The sequence below is a fragment of the Botryllus schlosseri genome, chromosome 6, assembly GCF_051294905.1.
Source record: "Botryllus schlosseri isolate E-star chromosome 6, Bs_hap1, whole genome shotgun sequence".
NCBI lineage: Eukaryota > Metazoa > Chordata > Ascidiacea > Stolidobranchia > Styelidae > Botryllus > Botryllus schlosseri.
Genome location: NC_137241.1, coordinates 17,097,461 through 17,115,111, shown reverse-complemented (window position 1 = coordinate 17,115,111; position 17,651 = coordinate 17,097,461). Strand labels below are relative to the sequence as shown.

General features: G+C 40.2%; 1 protein-coding gene and 1 long non-coding RNA gene across 2 annotated transcripts in view; one reads left to right on the top strand and one right to left on the bottom strand.

Moving 5' to 3' along the window:
* Positions 1–17,651, top strand: part of LOC145441282 (uncharacterized) — a 237,075-nt gene that overhangs the window by 128,080 nt on the left and 91,344 nt on the right. The window lies entirely within an intron of this gene.
* LOC145441271 (putative N-acetylated-alpha-linked acidic dipeptidase) overlaps positions 1,344–17,651 on the bottom strand; it is a 31,706-nt gene continuing 15,398 nt past the window's right edge. Inside the window, exons 2-15 of the mRNA XM_080319092.1 lie at positions 16,945–17,123; positions 13,469–13,578; positions 13,260–13,383; positions 11,745–11,924; positions 11,488–11,674; positions 11,340–11,425; positions 8,683–8,885; positions 8,279–8,496; positions 3,627–3,717; positions 3,156–3,408; positions 2,165–2,246; positions 2,009–2,101; positions 1,834–1,945; positions 1,344–1,641 (exon numbers count right to left, since the gene is read on the bottom strand). Coding sequence (XP_080175218.1) covers positions 1,519–1,641; positions 1,834–1,945; positions 2,009–2,101; positions 2,165–2,246; positions 3,156–3,408; positions 3,627–3,717; positions 8,279–8,496; positions 8,683–8,885; positions 11,340–11,425; positions 11,488–11,674; positions 11,745–11,924; positions 13,260–13,383; positions 13,469–13,578; positions 16,945–17,123 — 2,041 coding nt within the window. The 3' untranslated portion in view covers positions 1,344–1,518. The remainder of the gene's footprint in view (positions 1,642–1,833; positions 1,946–2,008; positions 2,102–2,164; positions 2,247–3,155; positions 3,409–3,626; positions 3,718–8,278; positions 8,497–8,682; positions 8,886–11,339; positions 11,426–11,487; positions 11,675–11,744; positions 11,925–13,259; positions 13,384–13,468; positions 13,579–16,944; positions 17,124–17,651) is intronic.

Below are 17,651 nucleotides of genomic sequence, written 5' to 3'. Positions count from 1 at the left end.
CACTGCGAAATAACTTTTAACACATGTGTGAAATGGATTCATTTCAAACCCAATATTTGTGCCCCTAAAATGAGAAGCATTATATTGGATCGGATTAAATGCCGGACGATCTACATTGCAAACACGCGGGTTGCTTTTAATTGAAGTGGTTGTTTGACGATGAGACTGGTGATGTAGGTCGAGGGACAATGGTTTGGCTTTTACTGACTGGATCTGGCATAATAACCTCCTCGGCATATGTATAATATGAATGGATATGCGGTCCATTAGCTGCACTACGAGTTCAACACGCTTGCCATACTTCGTATGTTTTGGTATGCTAATATTTACGCTGCTTTGGAAAGTGGAAGACATAGTCACACACCGGTCTCCTATTTGTTGCATCAACTTTCAATTCACCAGCGTTGTACGTTTTGTGGTTTTCGAATCAATTCGCACGCCACCATTGTTATTTGCAAACCCACACTGCGTCACGAGTCGGTTATGCATATAGTGGTATATAAAGCCGACTATGTGAGTCTTTCGCTTACAGGGAGCGTGGACAACTATTTTAGTGATTTTCGGGCAGAAAGTTTCATAAATCGAGTATGTTGCACTGCACTGTCGTTATATTCATAACATTTTCCGATCCCCCCCGCAACGATTTTGCGTACCGGTTATGCGCGTTAGTAGGCTACTGGAGATATTCCCCCAAATTCTCATTCAACACCCCCCACCGGCTAATTTAGCTGCAGACGTGGTCATCAACGAGGTATATTTCTAAATTCTCTACTGAAAACTCAAGGTCTTAGCCTTAACGGGTGCTCATAACTGGTCCATATTCGACTGAGCTTCTTTCACATAATTATCTGTATGTCATGTCATGTCTACTTATTCCACAGAAATAATCACAGCCGAACAGCACAGACATCGAAATGCTTTCTTGTCTCTCATATGTTGGTTTTATTCTGCGTGATGCGGAGTCAATGCTGTTGATTACATTTCATTGTATCTCTGCCGCCACATCGTTATTGAAATCACCTTGAAACCCGCTCAATTTTCATCCTGACCGCGCACACGAGTATGAGTCTCCATCTGGAACAGCCTGCGCTTAGGGCGGTTTTGCTGATGCTTATTTCATCTCCGTTCAGGAATTCGGCACGTACCGAAAACTACAGAGATAGGCATAGATTTCAGTTTATGAGACGTGAAAAAGACTGGTTTAAATTGGATTTAGCAGGATGAATTTCTCAAACACGATTTGGATCGGAAAAGATTAATTCCACTCGTCTCCGCAGAAAAGATGAAACAATGCCAATCATGTGTAATCAACAGCTAAGTATCTCAAAAACTGGATAATATACTACACTGTCTTGACTTTAATCAAAGCTCGCGAAGATATATGAGAAAAAAATCACGCAATGTGTAGGCGGCATGGTAACGACTCGCCGTATTTACAGACGAAAATGTCAATGTTACAAATAGAATTGATAGATGTACTAAAAACGGGTTTCCGAGCTTTTGATCCACCATCGGCTCTTAGTTTGTTTGGAAAACATATCCAGAATGCTTGTTAGAATAACCCCTGATAGGTGTGACGTCTTCAAGTGTAGAAGCCGCAGACCCGATGTGATATAAGAGAATCGAATGTTGCCTTCGTACCTGACAAGAATGCAAAGAAGGTTAAGAATGCTAGCATATGTAATCTGACATTGGGCAGTGCGGTCCATATACTGCATACTACCACTGTAATGAAAATATTACAGAGAGCCAGCCCTTGATCTTTTCACATTTTATTATCTCAACATGTGCATGTGGATGGGCCGATTGACTCAATTAATATAATGAACTGACCTCTTCCCATTGTGGGTCACTTCTATCGCCAATTAGAAACATGGAGTCGACCAGGCCTGGAAAGGCAGAGCCGCCATATGCATCATGAAGACTTGGCGCATAAATCACGTGGCTGCAATATTTAAACGGCATCCAAGTAATTGGTATTATCGAACTATAGGAAGACATCCTGTACCTGTACTGGTCACGACCCGAAATGCCATTCTTGTCAATGAAAGCTCTTTCAAAAAACATTAGCTGATCGTTAGCTGCTCGCAAAGCCATTGAACTGCAATTGGGGCATTTCATTAAACTCAATCGGTTATCATGGAAGTAAATGTTGAAACCTCACTCAGCCATGTCCAGCTCTTCCAAGCGATCGTGAAATGATGTTGCTGCAATGGTCAAATTCGACATGGCGCTATTCAAAGCATCTGTCGATATCAATGTCAATGTCAGTGCGAATAGCCCGAGATTAATCACGATCTATAACGACTTCGTGCCTGTGTAAGCAAGTAATTTCGTATATGGTTGCTTCGTGAGCCGAATAGTAATGTCTCTGAAATTGTGTATTATTTTTTACTATTTCAATGCTTTCCAGGCATGCGAAAGTTGTTCAAAAAATCAAAATGATTCGAAATAAAATGCAAATGACGGAAAATATATTAATAAAGTGTCACGATTTTGTTGAAAAAATATGCATTTTGAGATATTTGTTGCCAGATATATTGGACGCTAAAGATAGGATATTTATCAATTTTAAGAACGCTAAAAATTATAATTGTTGGGATTTTCTGACGGCACTGTATACTTTATATGTAGACAGCGGTTATAAAAGTACTCATGATTGCTCGAGTAGACGTAGAAAAAATGTCGCAAATGTTTACTCAATTACAAGTAGCAGTAGTGATTTCCAAGATATGCCAAAACGACTTTAAGTATAGACTGAAAGCTCTGAAGATTGCTCACGTAAGTAGTTTTAAAAAGTATATTTGATTGAGTAAATTTGTCCCTACGTTTGACATGGCTCTCCAGTCAAGCGGCGAGATAGCGTATTGGCATAATCCACAGCTACAACATCAATAGGGTGTGGGCTCAAGCCCGACCGAGATCCACTGCAGAATTCCTACCAAAGTGTTGGAGGTTTATCTAGGCTCCTTGCCATCTCACCCACGTAAGCGGTATCTTGTAAAATCCTAGAAGTGGGCCGTATACCATGAAATAAACATAAAGAAAACTGGCATGGTCTAAATGACTATATTAGTCGACATACATCATGAATACCACAAACAACAACGACTCTTCAGTCACGACAATTTCTATCTCGATGATTGCGGTTTCACCTGTATCAATCATTCCATCATTCCTCATGATCTCGCCAAACGCTTCGAGCATAGTATCCATATCATTGTTCATATTGTTAACAAAGTCCAGTACATTAAAAGGTAGTAGTGGGCTGTCGGCGAAATTCCGAGCAATTTCGGCCACCAGCCTCGTCACGGCTTGGTGATATCTGAACTCCGGGTCGACGTAAGTTTTGACCAAATCAAACGTTTCGTATACCGAATGGTAGACAGGATATCCTATTCCAAGAGCCTGAAATATTCAACTCAATTTACATGTTGACAGGATTTATTATTTCTTGTAGAGATTTATAGGACTATCCAATTATATAGCGTTACATCTTAACCGTGAAGGTATAATAGTGTGCTGATGTGAAACGCGAGGAAAATAAGTGTGGTCCCTGGTATCAACACTACAGCTCTGCCTGAACAGTGAACATGGATAATATAACTAATTGTGCGTATACTCACTGGATCAATTTTGTATGCGATGTCGATTGAGGCAATCCCTGTTAGCTGTAGAAACATTGTGTAATCGCTACCAGCACTGAGAGGATACATTCTGGTGAAAGTGAGAAATATTATTCAGATTGATCGAAATTGGTTGTTAATTGAATCACGTTGGGATGCAGGCTTATATATAAGTGTAGTCGTTTACACGACATTAGAGCATGATATACAATCATAAATGGACCGATGAGCATGGCAAACTTGAGCATGTAACTTAATAACTCGCAAACTAATTTTGATCCCAACCATAACCCCGAAATTAAACTTCATCAAATACCCCAACCTATAATCCCTAACATATATGTCATTTATAGTGAGATACAGGGTTTGACTTATAACTCTAATCCTCACCCGGACCCAACCCGAACCATAACTTTCACATGCATGTACGTCCAAATAACACCGGCGCAAGTATCGCATGCTACTATGTCGCATGCCAAATATGTCCTCTAGGGCTGTTCAAAAATAACCTTTTTTTAAAATCTTGCTGGCTACGTGATTAAATCGTTAGGTTGCCTTGAAAAACGACGCACACCAAATTTAAATTCATTCAAACCAATATTCGGCGGTTTCGTAGAGTTTGAAAATTTTGAATTTGCCTGAAAACGCAATTTTTTTTTTCAAATTTTTCTGCCAACCCCATGAAATTGTTGGGCTGTCTTCAAAAACTATGCAAAACAAATTTGACTTAATTCCAAGCCGTAGAAGCGGAGTAATTTCAGTTTTTAATTGATAATTCTGGGATTATCCTTGGTCGGTGGATAATCCTAAAATTATCATCGAAAAACTGGAATAACTCCGCTTCTACGGTTTGGAATTGAGTCAAATTTGTTTTGCATCGTTTTTGAAGACAGCCCAACAATTTCATGGGGTTGGCAGAAAAATCTGAAAAAAAATTTTTTGCGTTTTTGGGCAAATTCAAAATTTTCAAACTCTTCGAAACCGGCGAATATTGATTGGAATGAATTCAAATTTGGTGTGCGTCGTTTTTAAGGCAACCTAACAATTTAATCACGTAGCCAACAAGATTCTGGAAAAAGGTTATTTTTGAACAGCCCTAAATTGTCCACGGACCCCATTGCTGCCGCCCGTGCTTCTCGACATAAGTGGAATTTCCAACTGTATAATGCCACTCTGCATGGAGTTGCATGGAGTTTTTGGTTGCATGGAGCATGGAGTCAAATTTGTTTTGCATCGTTTTTGAAGACAGCCCAACAATTACATGGGGTTGGCAGAAAAATCTGAAAAAAAATGTTTTGCGTTTTTGGGCAAATTCAAAATTTTCAAACTCTACGAAACCGGCGAATATTGATTGGAATGAATTCAAATTTGGTGTGCGTCGTTTTTAAGGCAACCTAAAAATTTAATCACGTAGCCAACAAGATTCTGGAAAAAGGTTATTTTTGAACAGCCCTAAATTGTCCACGGACCCCATTGCTGCCGCCCGTGCTTCTCGACATAAGTGGAATTTCCAACTGTATAATGCCACTCTGCATGGAGTTGAAAAGCGAATTAGCCAGATGGCGAATTATCATCCACAACGTCAGTGGTAGTTAAAAGTATAATACGTTACATCCAAATGATAACTTAAATTTCTAATTATAGCCGTTTACTGACTGTTTAAATTGATACGACTAATACGTCGTGTATAGCTTTAACGCCATGTTAGGGTAAAATACTTTCATTCTAGCATTCATTTCTATTCTAGCACTGTTTCCACACCTTCCAAGTCAAGATGATCGGTGCTGACCTTCTAATAAGGAATTTGCAAACCAGTATAATATATTAGTATACGGTAGTGGTTTCCAACCTTTTTCCACCCACGTACCATTTTGAGGTTTTATGCAGTGCTCGCGTACCACCTAAATAAGTCACGCACGCCGAAGGCGGTCAAAAATGCTTCCACCGTATGTTTCCGCCCGTTTAAGGCGGAGTATATGATTTCCGTAGTGGATCCATATGGAATTCTTGTGGTGAAATATATTAAAACGTAAATTGGTTAGGTAAGAATCCCAATGCTTTACGACAGATCTCTTCCTCGTAGGCCGCCATTGGTGGGATTGCCCCTACCCACGACGACGACCTTACGGCACGACCAAGACGGATTAAAAAACTCAAAATTAACCCCACCTGAACTAATAACTCCCTTCGGTCGAAAAAAAAAACAGAATCTACTCACGTACCACCTGGACGACCTTCGCGAAGTGGTACGCGTACCACATGTTGGGAACCACTGCTATAAGGTGTATCGCCGTTTCTGACTCTGCGAACTCATAACCAGCTTCCGTACCCTAAACTCACCAATTTGAGGGGGAAGTCAACGTGGACCAAAATTATTTCGCAACTCAACATAAAGTATATATATGTAACCAACCTAAGGCAGCAAGAAATAAAAAAAATATAGAACATTCAAAAAAATTAGTCTAAATGTGTTCGCATAGATGATGGAACGGTATTTTCTTAGTAGCGTCTTGAGAACGTTGGGATACATTATCCCAGTTGTGTCTACCCTGCAGGTGACGGCTTAAGCACCGGCATTTTGGCGCCGATCATTTCCCCCCAAGGACACGTCAAGGTTCGGCCAACATCCAACCCCACGATAGACGTAGCAGAAAGAGGTCAACAGCGATTAACCCGTGGCTCAGAGAGTCGCATGTTGGCAGGAACCTTCGATATTGATATGTGTATTCGCCTAATGACAGGTACTGAATAGTCATGTCACTGCAATCTGAGACCCGCGGCGCAGAGGAAAATAGTGCGCCTCGCGTTAAAATGTGAATTTGGAATCCCATTCGTCTCACGAAAGGTGTTTAAAAAGGACACCCATGAAATCCTTTGCAGTCGGAAGGAGTCCTAGAGGTGAATTTCACAGGATTTTGATGAAAGACCCTACGGCGGTCCAACACCTGCGGTTTTTTTGGTGGGAGATGAAGAAGTGCTATTTCGGTCCTGCTTACAACTATAAGGTTTACATTACAACCTTCTGAGCAAGGAAAATGGATGAAATGACTGTCTCCCAACCCTAACATTATACCCAACGTTGAGGGTGAAGAATCAGCCAAATATTAAACTTGTCTATGAGAAGGTACACAGATTCATTGTTTGGGGCAACAAAAAGCAAAGAATTGTCTTATTCTGCAGAATATTATTGGTTTGGGCGATTTGGATTTTGAAGAGGGCGAAAACTTTTAGGGTCGATACGGGCGGGTTGGATGAGGGTGGCGACATTGTAGAGAGACGTATAATATAATATGATAATAATACAGTGTTGGGATCAAGTCACTACGTTCGAGTCACGAGTCATTTCGAGCCATATTGCACATCTTGACTCGAGTCAAGTCAAGTCACTCGATTTTCAAAGCTGACCCGAGTCAAGTCAAGTCAGTCGATTTTTGGCGGTGACTCCAGTCAAGTCGAGTCAAGTCAAGTCAAGCCACGAGTCAAGTCACTATAGTCGAGTCGAGTTGAATTTTCAAAGTACGATAGACGATGCAAACTCATTGGATTATGCTAACTGTTTTAAATACAGATGGAGTCCCCATTTATTCTGAATCCAGGAACGAATAAAGAGTTGATTATACACGGAAAAAGACGCTTACGCATACGTAGAACTACTAGGCCACGCAAGTAGCGGTAGCCCCAGTCTAGAATCATCAGCCTAAATACAGGATAGAATACGAAACCTCGGAAAGTTGAAAAAAGGTTATGGTGCAATACTCTACCCACCTATATCCATGATATACAATTATAAACCTATAGACGATATTCGTTAGATTTAAATCATGCAAGAGGGTTGTTTAAGGTGAGCACTGGGCACTGTGAGCAGTTTATAGAACAGAGATACATTCCTACTATATTAACGACAACATAAGCAATAACAATTGAGGCTCGGTAAAACGCACAATCATTGACTGATTGGTTGCTCGCACAGGTCACGCCAGCGCATCGTTAACAATTCGAACTTATACGATATATACAGCAATTTAGTCGACATCGATTACTTGATGACTTGAAATTGACTCCAGAATTTTTCTTCGAGTCACGAGTCAATCCTCATTTCTGAAACGTCGAGTCAAGTCAAGTCGAGTCATTTTTGCAAAGTGACTCGAGTCAAGTCATGTCATACGAGAAAGGTGACTCGAGTCTAGTCATGACTCGAGTCATCCCAACACTAAATAATAATAATATAGCATAATACATTCATGTTAAAGTTAATAAATGGGTGAAGTACTAGATTAAATGCGAGCAAAGATCTCTACCACATTCTCATAGTTGGTCTACTATTCACAGGGGCTATCAAACAAAAAGCAATACGATATCTTGCATCCCCTTGCATTGGCATTCGCGGAGGTGAATGCGGGATGTGTACATCGGGCCGGAACCTGATGGTATAAGCCCGTATACTCGATGGTATATAGCACAAGCGCGAAATAGTTCAAATAGTGAAGTCCTACCACAGTCCTTAGAATATGGGGGGGGGGCGTCAGAGCTAGGCAATGTTTGAAAAGGGGAGCTGGAAGGAAAAGGTTAGGAACAACTGGTTTACATGGTAGTAGCGGTAGTTATATATATTTGAAGTTGATACTAATTGGTAAAATGATGCATATACTTACGGCGGTTCCTGATCCCCGGTCTGCACTAACCATGTTTCGTAAGCATTTGTTCTTCCTAGATTAATTTCATCTTGGTCGGGATTAGGGACCGATTTGGCCGCATCAAACACCATATGTTTAAGGCTGTTGGAACCGAATACCCTCAAATGGTCCCCACTCACAGCCGTATCAAAGTTAATGTAGGCTACGGCGCGAGCAGACAGGACTTTTTGGAACTCCTAAATAGAGAGGTAATTATGTCGCGATGGAAATTTCAAACATCAACATTTGGATAGCCACGTCTCACACAACCCTTACTAGATTTTAGAGCCCCATGTTACCGTCATGCCTGATGTTCAATATTTGATGATTGACACTGGATGTATTCTACCATACGAATATATGATATGCGAAAACAAGTATACCTCCACCCATTCAACAGATCCGATTAGTGCATACTCTTCAGAGCCCCATGAGCAAAACACGATGCTTCTCCGTGGACGCCACCCTTTTTTGATGGCCTCTCCGATTGCCCGAACAGCTTCTAGCATAGCAGCCGTCCCGGACGAGGGGTCCATTGCGCCGAATACCCAAGCATCACGATGGTTGCCCACTATGACGTATCTGTCTAATGGGTAACAAGGTCAATTGACATAATGTACCTAAAGAGCTTCTTGGAGTTACAGAGCTTCACTATACAATTGAATAGTATATTCATATCGACATGAACCTGGATATTTCCGGCTGACACTCGTCAGGGGTAATCGGCAGCAACTATAGTAGAGAATGTTTTTTCTAATTCTCCATACTAGTTTCTGACGATTACCCCTGACAAGTGTCAGCCGAAAATATTCGGGTTCATTTCAATATGAATATATGATTCAATAATGTACTTAATAACGAGTTCCATGTGGTATCATGGCGTAGATTTCTGTAAATATTGATCGTATTGTGTATACGTGAACGTGCTTTGCAACGGATCGTGACCGCGGCTCACCAGACTGTTATAGGAATGATAAGCGCCGTTTAACTTTACGACACATATAAGAATAAGAATAATACTAATTGTAAACGATAATTGTGCGATAGATTAGCATGCCTGCTATCACCGGGACTATATACCAGTGATTCCCAAACTGTCTACCGCGGCACACTTGCGGGAGACTAGTGTGCCGCGAGTCCTTCTGAAATTTTGAAAAAGAATTGCATAATATTGAAGATAAGGCATGCAGAAAACCATATCCGACTTAAAAAGCGGCCTAGCTTCTTCAATAGCTGAGAAATAAGCACGCGGGATTATGAACATAAACCCAATCATGGCATTGATTTGTTCCAAATAAACTCTTCAACATGAAATCGCGTAGCAAATCATGAGCACATTGTCTTCACTACAACAATACTTCTCAGGATATGCTATAGTTTTGTAGTAGTAAATGCACGGGGGCCATTATTCAAGCAATCGTTTTGTAGAAGAATGACAGCTTATTGATTAACGAAACGAACCGCTTTTTAAAACGCTGTTTTCACAAACAAATTTATGATTTTTATGCGTCTCCTTACAAACTGTATACCATGTAAGCGCAATTAAAATTATATAGTTATTTACACCTTGATGGGTGTGTGAACAACTGAACATTTTGTTGCGGTTACCGAGAGACACAGCTTGAAAAACGACGAGATGTGGTTATGATTGTCGACAAATAAACGTCGTTTCAGTCGAATATATGTTCGCATAAACACGTGAGGCAGGTGTGCCGCGAGGGTTTGACATCTAGAGTGCCACAAGCCAAAAGAGTTTTGGGACCACTGGCCTAAACCATAGCGGTTCACAAATTCGGAGACGCGAGATACTTTACCAAGGGAAACACGACTACACGTGAAAGTTGTTTCATATTTTATGGTTCTTCTCGCTCGCATATCGGATATACAAACACACCATATTATAGGAATGGTGAGCCAAACTACGATCACGTTCGACTACCAAGTAGCCTATCCCATATCAAGCCACTATGTGTCGGGTCGTCACAACCACAGGTTTGTCAAAATTAAGGCAAGCAACATATGGCCGTGTAATAAATCTATGGCCAGCCGGCACAGAGAATATAACAGAGCACGTTCACACACAGATGACATTCCTTGAAATCTACGCATGCATCTTTACCAGTTGCCACATCTCTACCTATCTTCAAACCTATACCTGCTTTGCGACGAATTGTTGGTTTTCAGTTGCTATGGTTTAGTAGTACGAAACAACAAAGGCTATACGACGAGCTTTGTTCACCAACGTTTTATGGCGTTCTTCCAGCCTTTAAATTCGAGACACGTTTTTATATAGTTTTAAATCATAAAGCGCCGTTCATTTTGTACGATACGATGCACACTGTTTTTATTTTATGATAATGACCAATAGGACAGACAGTCTACCAATCATAAATTACCGTCACATTGATTGGATTGGTGTAAATGACAACAGCAATCGACCCCCAGTTGATTGCATATGTAATATATTGATAATAATTTATTCAACTTGTTTTGGTTAACGCTGAGTCGTCGATCAATCTATGGTTCCCCGTGGACAGAAGATCAATGGAGCTGAGTCTGCTAATTAGAAAAACGGGTGCTTGCCATGCATCGCCACAACAAAACGACAGTGATGGTGCATATGAAAATAAACTGATATCCTTCCTCTCCGTGTTATTAATTGGTGTCGCAAAATGCGCTTATGCAATATGCATAGAAAAAAGTGCGATGGTTACAGAAAATGTGCAAAATCCAAAAGCACATGGTTCAAATAAAATAATTTTAGGCTTGTACAATGTACATGTTGCGCAAACCGGATTGTATTATTTCAATTTGACATATACGCCTATCGTGGCATTTGCAGAATTCTACGTTCGTTGAGTCGATCCGAGTGTTGATAAGTTTTCAACGGGTGCAATTAAAAAAAGTTGGCGACCCATGACCTATACCAAATACCTCGTACGACTCAGTATATGGACATTGGACAATTAACTTGAACAAGTCAATGTTTAGAAGTATCACTGTCTCTATATCTTAAATTGTGTTGTTCGTAGGTGCTCACCTGGTTCCACATAACCCCTAACAACTCCAATGACATTCCTCGTGATTGCCCGTTCGTTTTTTGTAGTAACATGCATTCTCATTTTACTGAAATTCCGCATCCGCGTTAAATGCCAACATTTAGTAGTAAAAAATTGAGTAAATAATACCTGGAAGAATGATCTCCATCAAACCCAGGCCCATATCTGTAGGTAATGTCTAATGCTCCCCTCCATTCGACAGGTACCTCATCGCCCGCCATTTTGGATAGGAATTTGACGGCGTCATCGTAACCAATTGGCGTCACGGGAATATTTGGCAGTCTTGCATCGTTGAGATTGGCTCGCCAGGCGGTATCTGTGTTTTTGAAAATAGACGTGGGTAAAATATTTCTTATGTATTTGGTCCATATTTTGTTATTCGTTACCGATAGACGGGTAGTGAATAGTTAGCGGGTCACCGTCATACTTGAATAAGGTGCCACGCTGCGCCCCAGTCCCAGGGAGAAACCAATTATCTGGATACACTCCTTCCCCAGGTATTGTGTAGTCATCGGGATCTGAGTAGAGAATGAGACCTGCGCATTCGTACTGCTCAGCGTGTAATGCTGCAGAAAGAATGAGTACAAGTACAGTCACATGATCGCAGGAATTAAAGAACTATATTAGAGTTACATTACGTCCGGAATTTACCGGACATGTCTGGAATTTCACTGTTAAAACAGCGTCCGGGAGGAACTTCTAAAATATGCCTAAATTTCCGGAATTTTGAAGGTTGGAGGTAAGCTCACAATTTTTTGTAAATCAACATAAACAATACTATTTTTGGGCAGATTTATGCTACATGAATTTTTTCTTAGCCCTGCGCACGATTCAGTATCACATATATTGGTTTTAATATGGGGACTAGCACCCTCGCTAAAACTGCAATCAAAATTAAATAAAAATAGACTTCATTTACAGAAATGAGTCTAATTATAATCGCAATTACAAGATAACTGTATATCCAAAGAGTCGGTCTAAGATGCTTTATTCAAAGATAGTGGTTCTGAACCTGGGGGTAGTTTGTCTTTATTCTGGGGTTCGCGAAGATGTTGAACGTAATTAGCTTCCAAAATTGGCCGTAAGTCAGGGCAAATGTGCCGACTTTTAGTTACTCATCAGCTTATCAAATTTGGAGCTGGGCCACGGCAAATTGGAAATGGAGTCGTGACCATAAACGGTTGGAAAATACCGGATGTGCGGTGTTTATATAGCTCGGTGGTGCAGTGCGGACCGGCATTAAACCGATAAATAGTCTTATCGGTGTGACATGATCATGACTTAACGATGTACAATTACGCTCCTTGCATTTTCGAAGACATAATCCTCCACCAGCTCTACCGCTAACTCAAGTCATGTAGGCGGAGAGAGGATCAAAATTATATAGTAACATATGGAAGAACCAATATTATTGACATAATTCATTCAAGTCATTTAACGACCAGATGCATATAGCAAGCCTCCAGAAGTTGCATCGATTACCCTACGGTGGGCCCAAAATCAGTGTTTATTTGTGCAAGAGGGTGCTGAAAAAATATGGCTTCGGCCCTGGTTACAATTTACAACGCACAACCACATCAGGGATATACAGAACTCTATAGATCCCTGAATCACATACTCCTTAACCGGATCGTGACCACCTCTAGTCGATAGACAAAGCTTTGCTGGTGTGACGTCATAGTAATCGACAATGTGCTCATACCTCGTCTTAAGATCCATACTAATGGGAGCTAAAGAGCGTCCGGAATTTATGTCACAAAATATGGTAAGCCTAAACTATATGTGCTAGGTAGAGCACACCAATATATGGCCAGCACACAAACACACCACCGATAATTCAGCATCATAGGACACATGGTAGTACGAGTATTGTTTGATTGAGCACAGGAAGTGTAACGCACCCTTATCGCCACGAAATATCTTTCCGTATCTTGACATGCAAATTTTTCCGGTCAAGTTAATAGATAATTCGCTGATGTGGATAAAATCGTCGACCGTTCCGTAATTCACGTAAACGATGTCACCCTGAAACATGCGCGATAGAGTATCAAGACGTCGATACAATGGCCATCGCTCGAGAACTTGCAACTCTGATGTATAATTGCCTCACCTCCGGATCGCCGCTTTTGCAGTACGCGTTGAAAGGGTTTACGACTCCCGATTTATTCTGCGAAGGATCAAGGATTTCTTCCTTTGGCTGACTCTTGTCGACCAAATCTCCTGGTAGCATACAAATCAGACTTGGATGGGTAATAATTGGCGGTACTGAACTTGACTATTGTTTTCAGAACTTATACATGTATTGCAGTATAATTGATTAGTCAACGGAACAATAACAAGTATAGCAACAGGTATTAAAAGGAAAACAATTTTGGGAAGTATGACGTAAGAATAAAATTCTTCTAAAGTACGCCAGACGCAGTCAACCGCGCTGGGCGAAAGTAATGACCTTTTTGTTTAGTAATCATCTTACAAAGTGGACAAGTGGTGCCTTACGAGTTGGCAGTTTATGTCGCGGATTGTTTGGCTGTCCTTAGTTTTTCTTCCATGTCGATAGCTACTCAGGATGTAAGAGTCAATCAATCGATGACAAATGTAATTCTGCCAGTCTTATTGGTGATTGGAATTTGAATGTGATGTCATCAACTCCGTCTTGCTAACACAGCCGCCCGAGAGAAAGAAAAGTGATGACTAGCGTTAGTTTTTGTAACTTTTCCAGCTTTTTTCAACTTCCGGCACCGTCCTAAATACTCAGCAGTTATGTAGCATGGTGGGTTAAGCTGTTTGGAGGAATAATCTTATCTTGCAACTTTTTGCAACATTTCTTCATTTCTTCATGTAACTTTTTGCAAGTTTCTTTTGATTTTTTCTGCAACTAACATTTTACTGGAAATATTTGGCACTATATGTAAATAGATCGCTTGATTATTTCACTGTCGTTAAACTTTTAGGTCCTTTCTGATTTGTCGTGCATTCAGGCAAGACCGCCGAAAATTATGTTGTCACTGGGTCAATTTTTTCAGGCTATTGATTTTGTTGAAGTCGCCAACATTGAGTTTTGTTACAGTGCCTTGGATACGGAAGGATTCGAGTATCTCATACCCTAATAATTTCAAGGAGCTGACCCTTGAATGCAATTTAGTGCAACTTTTGAGAAAATTAAATGCAACTTTTGTGAAAACTTTTCGCTGCAACTTTTGTGAAAAAAGTGGAACCTTCCACCGATTTGACTGCAATAAAAACTTGCCCGACTCATGATTGATGATGCATTTTAGTGAACTAGCAGTAATAATCAACAGTAATTTTTTAGGCTTCTCCTCGCCATCCCATTCGTGTTAGCGGTGTCTTATAAAAGCCTAGAAGTGGGCAGTGCAACGAGTCGGCAGCTACGGAATAAAAGAAGAAAATTGGTCTAGTGTAGGCTACATGACCATAGTCGTCGACAAACTCCATGGATACCACAAACAACAGCAACCACAACAACAACAGTAATTTGACGAACGTTTCACAAACTATTCCGTGCAAGACATGGAAAGCTGTCACGCCCCACTAATGGTAGGTGAACTACAGGTTGAGAATGTCTAACGAAAGAAATTAGGAAAGACCAAAGAGCGTTTGCTTTTCTCTATTTCTTGATTTTATTATTGCATAACAGTCAGCTCCGTCAAGTAACCCGAGTCGTAGCGCCTATACTACTCAAATCCAGAGGTGGTCAGTAACGCAGTACTTCTACTTTTCCCTCTACTTCTGGTACTTGCTCAAGTAGATCTTTTCTTCGCTACTTATACTTCGTAACATTTTGTGAACTACTTACTTACTTTTCGCTATTTTCAGTTTGTCAAGTGGAAGTAGTTTAATCCCCAATAAGAAAGATAGCCAGAGGAATTTCGGGGCTGTTTTCACGGAGTACCAACATTTAATTTTTATAAAAGTCATGTAATACCCAAAATTTTCGTTGCGCTATGGTGTAAAAAAGATGTTGTAACGAAAGTATCGCTGAATGTAATTTAGATACCGGGTTGCGTAGTTGCGTTTACACCGCATTGTTGCCTATACCGAATATTTCATCGCAACAAGTATGGCCCCCCATAACGTTCGAAACTATCGTTTCGAAATCTAGCAATAACCTATTATACCTAGCAGCCCATGACGTGTCCTAATCTGGAAAAATGGACTTGACTTTTTTAACGTTAGACTTGTTTTAGCAGACCACCGTTAAAACTTTCTGGACAAAAGACATTAAATATATTTTCTGCTTTTTAGAGGTAGGATTTGTATTTTTGTTTCAATTACAATTATTATACTTTGAGTTCTAATCATTTCAATCTTTTGCCTGGAAAACATACATGTTAAAGTGTAAAAGCAAGTGTAGTAATACCTTATATTTTCCGAAAATAAAGCTATACACTATATGGCATTTTTATGATCTGTTATATTTTTATCAACGTATACTAATCGCACAAAGCGTTAAAGCCGTATCTGACACAACTTCTCCGTAATGCTCTTCGACTGAACTAGGGGCCTTATAATATGGGGGAGGGCGCCATGCCATGATATTATCAAAAACGGAGTGTTCGAGTAAACAAAGGATTAGTATCGCATTTCTGTATCAATACTATCATTTACATCCTATGACCCCTATTACATCCTATTACATCCTATGACTGCTTATTCTGTCGAAAATTGACACCTCTTGGAATGCTTCAATATGAATCAAGCACTCTACACCTTCCGCATAACTCCATTTGCAGCTTTTGACAGTGCGAACGAATTACTATCGTTTTCACAACTACTTACTTACTTGAGTAGATTTAAAGTCAGTCAATTCTACTTCTACTTCAAGTAGTTTTCGGTTGCTTATGTAAGAGTATTTCTACTCGTACTTGAGTAGATTTTTTTCGTCGCTACTTCTACTTCTACTTGAGTAACCATCTTGACTACTTTGACCACATTTATACCATATCAATTTGTTAAATTCTCTAGGCTTCGTATTCGATCCTCCATTTTGGCTGATAATAACAGTCTGTAGCATGTAGCTATACAACGCCTTTTTGCATGTCTGTTTTAAAGTTTATATCAGGGATATATAGAACTATATCGGGTTCTATATCCCTGTTTTATATTCGTATTTGTTTCAAGAACGCAGTATTCGAGTAAACAAAGGATTAGTATCGCATTTCTGTATCAATACTATCATTTACATCTTATGACTCCTATTACATCCTATTAGATCCTATGACTGCTTATTCTGTCAAAAATTGACACCTCCTGAGATGCATCACTATGAATCAAGCTCTCTATACTTTCTGCATAGCTCCATTTACAGCTTTTGACAGTCCATGCGAACGGATTACGATTTCAAAATTACTTACTTGAGTAGATATAAAATCAGTAATTCTACTTCTACTTCAAGTAGTTTTAGGGTGATCATGATTGAAGTAATTCTACTCGTACTTGAGTAGATTTTTTCATCACTACTTCTACTTCCACTTAAGTAGCTTTCTTGACTACTTTGACCACCTCTGATCAAATCACACATATACATATACACAAAAGCTCTTTGAAACCGAAAGCTGCAGTCTTTACCGTCTGGAGTCTGAATTGCAACGAAATTGGAGTCTGATTGGTCCGGATACGACAGAAGAACATCGTACGGATGTGTCTCCACCGTCAGACCGGCTTCTTCGAATCGCTGAGTGATGAAGTCAACTAAATCCACTTCATCAACTTTTCTGCCGGCAATATGCGGGTTCTCCGTCAGTATTCTGTCAGAGACAAACGTGTAGTCTAATACAGTTAACTTCGCTTCAGTTGGATCCTTTATTTCCGCTAACTCTTGGACGAATTATTCGGAGAAACGGCCTCGTCTGAATTAAGCGAAGAATCAAATGTTCCTTTCATAGTCCATGGCTTTGCTATAAAAAATACTGTAATGTTGCGAAATAAATGAATTGCACCTGCGCTATACTGCAGTAATTGGCACTGATCGCATAAAATACACGGGAGCTCTAGGCCTACCTTCAGGTTAGTCGCGTGTAAAATATTTCGATATCAGGCGATTCAGCCATAGTGTCCTATATGGTGTGGAGTGGACACAGCGAGAGTGAACGGCTCGCTGAATTTGGGTACGTCATACTTTCCATTTGACCAAAGGCCACTTTACGCCAATTTTTGACCGGCTTGTCAAGCGCTAAATTCAATAAAATGGGTATGAATGGAAAGCTGATTCTATACTGATTACGAAAATATAAATATGATTCTGTTCATGGTCCTGGAACCCCCCAAAATCAACC